Source organism: Teleopsis dalmanni, unplaced genomic scaffold (assembly GCF_002237135.1).
Source record: "Teleopsis dalmanni isolate 2A unplaced genomic scaffold, ASM223713v2 unscaffolded_contig_1285, whole genome shotgun sequence".
NCBI lineage: Eukaryota > Metazoa > Arthropoda > Insecta > Diptera > Diopsidae > Teleopsis > Teleopsis dalmanni.
The window spans coordinates 1-7,812 of NW_024032667.1; the positions used below are offsets into that span (position 1 = coordinate 1).

At 18.8% G+C, this 7,812-nt stretch overlaps 1 protein-coding gene across 1 annotated transcript; it reads left to right on the top strand.

Moving 5' to 3' along the window:
* Positions 1-4,452: 4,452 nt before the first annotated feature.
* On the top strand, positions 4,453-6,496 carry LOC119664011 (cytochrome c oxidase subunit 1-like; the record flags this gene model as incomplete). Its single annotated transcript, XM_038073593.1, is given in 2 exon segments — positions 4,453-5,482; positions 5,485-6,496. Coding segments are annotated over 2 exon segments (1,296 nt in total), but the record flags the coding sequence as incomplete, so codon positions are not given.
* Positions 6,497-7,812: the final 1,316 nt, after the last annotated feature.

A 7,812-nucleotide genomic window follows, 5' to 3' on the forward strand; every position in this document is an offset into this window, starting at 1 on the left:
TGGGGATGTATAAATCGGTAAGGATCTCCTATTTTTTAATATTTATATATTTATCTAATGTTCCATTAAAAAATATTGCAAAATATATAAATATTTAATTAATTAATATACATATATCAAACAATTATTATATTAACCCTATTAAATTAAATTATTTATATTAAATTCCACCCCTATATATTTATATATATAGTATATTTAATAATTATGTAATATTTAATATTTTAAATTATGAAATTTATAATTATACATAAATTAATCTATCTATATAAATATATTAATTTAATATATAATTATATATATAGGAAAAATAAAATTATCCATAAATATTTTTATTTTTAAAAAATAAAAATAAAAATTAAAATAAAACTACATATAAATAATATTTATTAAGTATAAAAAAATAAAAAATTTAAAAATACATATTAAATTTTAAATAAAAAATAATTTTCCATTTAAAATTTAAATAAAAAAAAATTAAATATTAATTAATATACTATAAATAATTTTTTTTAATCAAAAATATATTAATTTTTATAAATTTATTTATTAATATATATATACGTATTAAATTTTTTATTGTTTTTAATTTAAACTATACTAAGTTAGATCAATAAATATCTATATTAATATAAATATTTAATTAATTAATAGATATATATTAATTTTGAATCAAAAATTTGGGAATGTATAAATCGGTAAGGATCTCCTATTTTTTAATATTTATATATTTATCTAATGTTCCATTAAAAAACATTGCCAAATATATAAATATTTAATTAATTAATATATATATATCAAACAATTATAATATTAACCCTATTAAATTAAATTATTTATATTAAATTCCACCCTTATATATTTATATATATAGTATATTTAATAATTATGTAATATTTAATATTTTAAATTATGAAATTTATAATTATATATAAATAAATCTATTTATATAAATATATTAATTTAATATATAGTTATATATATAGGAAAAATAAAATTATCTGTAAATATTTTTATTTTTAAAAAATAAAAATTGAAATTAAAATAAAATTACATATAAATAATATTTATTAAGTATAAAAAAATAAAAAATTTAAAAATACATATTAATTTTTAAATAATAATTAATTTTCCATTTAAAATTTAAATAAAAAAATTTTAAATATTAATTAATATACTATAAATAATTTTTTTTAATCAAAAATATATTAATTTTTATAAATTTATTTATTAATATATATATACTTATTATTTTTTTTATTGTTTTTAATTTAAACTATACTAGGTTAGATCAATAAATATCTATATTAATATAAATATTTAATTAATTTATAGATATATATTAATTTTGAATCAAAAATTTGGGGATGTATAAATCGGTAAGGATCTCCTATTTTTTAATATTTATATATTTATCTAATGTTCCATTAAAAAACATTGCCAAATATATAAATATTTAATTAATTAATATATATATATCAAACAATTATAATATTAACCCTATTAAATTAAATTATTTATATTAAATTCCACCCTTATATATTTATATATATAGTATATTTAATAATTATGTAATATTTAATATTTTAAATTATGAAATTTATAATTATATATAAATAAATCTATTTATATAAATATATTAATTTAATATATAGTTATATATATAGGAAAAATAAAATTATCTGTAAATATTTTTATTTTTAAAAAATAAAAATTGAAATTAAAATAAAATTACATATAAATAATATTTATTAAGTATAAAAAAATAAAAAATTTAAAAATACATATTAATTTTTAAATAATAATTAATTTTCCATTTAAAATTTAAATAAAAAAATTTTAAATATTAATTAATATACTATAAATAATTTTTTTTAATCAAAAATATATTAATTTTTATAAATTTATTTATTAATATATATATATATATACTTATTATTTTTTTTATTGTTTTTAATTTAAACTATACTAAGTTAGATCAATAGATATCTATATTATTATAAATATTTAATTAATTTATAGATATATATTAATTTTGAATCAAAAATTTGGGGATGTACAAATCGGTAAGGATTCCTATTTTTTAATATTTATATATTTATCTAATGTTCCATTAAAAAATATTGCCAAATATATAAATATTTAATTAATTAATATATATATATCAAACAATTATTATATTAACCCTATTAAATTAAATTATTTATATTAAATTCCACCCTTATATATTTATATATATAGTATATTTAATAATTATGTAATATTTAATATTTTAAATTATGAAATTTATAATTATATATAAATAAATTTATTTATATAAATATATTAATTTAATATATAGTTATATATATAGGAAAAATAAAATTATCTATAAATATTTTTATTTTTAAAAAATAAAAATAAAAATTAAAATAAAACTATATATAAATAATATTTATTAAGTATAAAAAAAATAAAAATTTTAAAACACATCTTAAATTTTAAATTTTAAATAATTTTCCATTTAAAATTTAAATAAAAAATTTTTAATATTATAAAAATATATTAAAAATAATATTTATTTAATATTTATAAATAACAACAAAACAACAAATATAAAAATGAATAAAATTAATTTAATATTTAAAATTTAATAACGTACTTAAAAAGTTAAATAAACACAAAAAAATATACAAAACCATATTTAAATAAATTTTTTATAAAATACACCAAAATCCTTAAAAAATAAAAATCCATCTTAAATTTTAAATGGAAAATTTTAAATGAATTGCCTGATTAAAGGGTTACTTTGATAGAGTAAATCATGTGGTTTACCATATTCATTATATTTAATAGAATTAAACTATTCCTAAAAGAATCAAAATCTTATGTGCTTCTTACACTAAAATATATTTATATGTATATATTAAAATTATTTTTATTAAATTTAAAAAGATAAGCTAATTAAGCTAATGGGTTCATACCCCATTTATAAAGGTTTTAACCCTTTTTTTTTAATTTTTATTAATTCATCTAAAATTTTATTTTTTTTAATTATAATCATAGGAACAATAATTACTATATCTTCAAATTCATGACTAATAGCATGAATAGGATTAGAAGTTAATTTATTAGCCTTTATTCCTTTAATTAATTATAAAAATAACTTAATATCCTCTGAAGCTTCTTTAAAATATTTTTTAATTCAAGCATTCAGATCAGTTATTCTTTTATTTTCAATTATTCTAATTTTAAAAAATAATTCAATTAATGAATCTTTAGAAAAAAATTATTTAATAATCCTTTCTTCTTTACTAACAAAAATAGGAGCCGCCCCTCTCCATTTTTGATTTCCTAGAGTCTCAGAAAGATTATCATGAATAAATCTAATTATTTTAATAACTTGACAAAAACTCGCCCCTTTAAGTTTAGTCTCTTATATTAGAAATAATTATTTAATAAGAATAAGAATTATTTTTTCTGCTATTATTGGAGCCATTGGAGGATTAAACCAAACTTCTTTACGAAAATTAATAGTTTTTTCTTCAATTAATCATATCAGATGAATATTAATTTCAATAAATTCTAATAATATAATATGACTAAATTATTTTTTATTTTATTGTTTTTTATCCATTACATTAATATTAATATTTAATGTCTATAAACTAACACATATTAATCAACTTTTCATAATTTTTAATAAAATAAAAAATTTTAAATATTTAACTTTTATAAATTTTTTATCTTTAGGAGGATTACCCCCCTTTTTAGGATTTTTACCAAAATGATGAGTTATTCAATATATAATTATTAATAATAGAATAATATTATTAATAATTCTTTTGATAACTTCCTTAATTACCCTATTTTTTTACCTTCGTTTAACTTATTCAGCATTTATAATAAATTTTTTTGAATCAAAAATTTTATATTATAATTTAAACAAAAATAAGTTTAATTTCATTTATTTAATCATTTCATTTTTTCTAGATTTGGTCTTTTATTAGTTTCAATAATTTTTTATCTTTATTAAATTAAAGGTTTTAAGTTAATGAAACTAATAGCCTTCAAAGCTGGAAATATGAAATAATTCTTAAGCCTTAGTATAAAATACACCGTTAGAATTGCAGTCTAAAATCATTTATTTGACTATAAAGCCAGCTATTGATTAAAAAGAAATAATTCTTATAAATAGATTTACAATCTATCGCCTAAATTTCAGCCATTTAATCAATCGCGACAATGGCTTTTTTCTACTAATCATAAAGATATTGGAACCCTTTATTTTCTATTTGGTGCATGAGCTGGTATAGTGGGAACTTCTTTAAGAATTTTAATTCGGGCAGAATTAGGACACCCAGGAGCTTTAATTGGAGACGATCAAATTTATAATGTAATTGTTACAGCACACGCCTTCATTATAATTTTTTTATAGTAATACCAATCATAATTGGTGGATTTGGAAATTGATTAGTACCTTTAATACTAGGAGCCCCAGATATAGCTTTCCCACGAATAAATAATATAAGATTTTGGTTATTACCTCCTTCTTTAACTCTTCTTTTAATAAGAAGTATAGTTGAAAACGGAGCTGGAACAGGATGAACTGTTTATCCACCCTTATCTTCTATTATTGCTCATGGAGGAGCTTCCGTTGATTTAGCTATTTTTTCACTACATTTAGCAGGAATTTCTTCTATTTTAGGAGCTGTAAATTTTATTACTACTGTTATTAATATACGATCTTCAGGAATTACTTTTGATCGAATACCTTTATTTGTTTGATCTGTTGTAATTACTGCATTATTATTATTATCTTTACCTGTTCTAGCAGGTGCTATTACAATATTATTAACTGATCGAAATATAAATACTTCATTTTTTGACCCTGCTGGTGGAGGAGACCCAATCTTATACCAACATTTATTTTGATTTTTTGGGCATCCAGAAGTTTATATTTTAATTCTTCCAGGATTTGGAATAATTTCTCATATTATTAGACAAGAATCAGGAAAAAAGGAAACTTTTGGATCTTTAGGAATAATTTATGCTATATTAGCTATTGGATTATTAGGATTTATTGTATGAGCTCATCACATATTTACAGTAGGTATAGATGTTGACACCCGAGCTTATTTTACGTCAGCAACAATAATTATTGCTGTTCCAACAGGAATTAAAATTTTTAGTTGATTAGCTACAATTCATGGAACCCAATTGAATTATTCTCCTACTACTATATGAGCTTTAGGATTTGTATTTTTATTTACAGTTGGAGGATTGACAGGAGTAGTTCTAGCTAATTCTTCTGTTGATATCATCTTACATGATACCTATTATGTTGTAGCCCATTTTCATTACGTCTTGTCAATAGGAGCTGTATTTGCTATTATAGCTGGATTTATTCATTGATACCCTCTATTTACAGGATTATATATAAATGCAAAACTTTTAAAAAGTCAATTTATAATTATATTTATTGGAGTAAATTTAACCTTTTTCCACAACATTTTTTAGGATTAGCTGGTATACCTCGACGATACTCAGATTATCCAGATGCTTATACTATATGAAATATTATTTCAACAATTGGATCTACAATTTCATTATTAAGAATTATTTTATTTCTATATATTATTTGAGAAAGTATAATTATAAACCGACAAATAATTTACTCAATTCAATTAAATTCTTCAATTGAATGATTTCAAAATTCTCCTCCTGCTGAACACAGATATTCAGAATTACCATTATTAACTAATTTCTAATATGGCAGATTAGTGCAATGGATTTAAGCTTCATATATAAAGTATTTTACTTTTATTAGAAATTTCAACATGATCAAATTTAAACCTTCAAAATAGAGCTTCACCCTTAATAGAACAATTAACTTTTTTTCATGATCACACCTTAATAATTTTAGTTATAATTACTATTTTAGTTGGTTATTTAATATTTATATTATTTTTTAATAATTATACTAATCGAAATTTATTACATGGACAAACTATTGAAATTATTTGAACTATTTTACCTGCTATTATTTTATTATTTATTGCTTTTCCTTCTTTACGATTATTATACTTATTAGACGAAATTAATGAGCCTTTAGTTACATTAAAAACAATTGGTCATCAATGATATTGATCATATGAATATTCTGATTTTATAAATATTGAATTTGACTCTTATATAATTCCAACAAATGAATTAAATATTAATAATTTTCGACTTTTAGATGTAGATAATCGAGTTATTTTACCTATAAACTCTCAAATTCGAATCTTAGTAACTGCTGCAGATGTAATTCATTCTTGAACAATTCCAGCTTTTGGTGTAAAAGTTGATGGAACTCCAGGACGTTTAAATCAAACTAATTTTTTTATTAATCGTCCTGGATTATTTTATGGACAATGTTCTGAAATTTGTGGAGCTAATCATAGATTTATACCTATTGTAATTGAAAGTATTCCAACTAACTTTTTCATTAAATGAATCATAAATTATTCTAATTCATTAGATGACTGAAAGCAAGTACTGGTCTCTTAAACCATTTCATAGTAAATTAGCAATTACTTCTAATGAAAAAATTAGTTAAATAAATAACATTAGTATGTCAAACTAAAATTATTAATTAATTAATATTTTTTAATTCCACAAATAGCTCCTATTAATTGATTAAGTTTATTTTTTTTATTTTTTATAATTTTTATTATTTTTAATATAATAAATTATTATTATATACTACCTACTTCATCAAAATCATTAAGTTATAAATTAACAACAAAGATATTTAATTGAAAATGATAACAAATTTATTTTCTGTTTTTGACCCTTCTTCAAGTATTTTTAATTTTTCTATTAATTGAATTAGAACTTTTTTAGGAATTATTATAATCCCAATAATTTACTGACTAATTCCTTCTCGTTATAATATTTTATGAAATAACATTTTATTAACCCTTCACAAAGAATTTAAAACATTATTAGGCCCTACAGGAAAAAATGGATCAACATTAATTTTTATTTCTTTATTTACAATAATTTTATTTAATAATTTTATAGGATTATTTCCTTATATCTTTACTAGAACTAGTCATTTAACATTAACTTTATCTTTATCTTTACCATTATGAATTTCATTTATAATTTATGGTTGACTTAATCATACTCAACATATATTTGCTCATTTAGTTCCTCAAGGAACTCCTGCAATTTTAATACCATTTATAGTTTGTATTGAAACAATTAGAAATGTTATTCGACCAGGAACTTTAGCAGTTCGATTAACTGCTAATATAATTGCAGGACATTTATTATTAACTCTATTAGGAAATACAGGTCCATCTTTAACTTCATTGATTTTATCAATTTTATTATTTAGACAAATTTTATTATTACTTTTAGAATCTGCTGTAGCTATTATTCAATCTTATGTATTCGCAGTATTAAGAACACTTTATTCCAGAGAAGTAAATTAATGTCAACTCATTCAAATCATCCATTTCATTTAGTAGATTATAGCCCTTGACCATTAACAGGAGCCATTGGTGCAATAACAATTGTTTCAGGAATAATTAAATGATTCCATCAATATAATATATCATTATTTATTTTAGGAAACATTATTATTATTATTACTGTTTATCAATGATGACGAGATGTCTGTCGAGAAGGAACATACCAAGGCTTACATACATTTATAGTAACAACAGGATTACGATGAGGAATAATTTTATTTATTTTATCTGAAGTTTTATTTTTTGTTTCATTTTTTTGAGCTTTTTTTCATAGAAGTTTATCTCCAACTATTGAATTAGGAGCTTCATG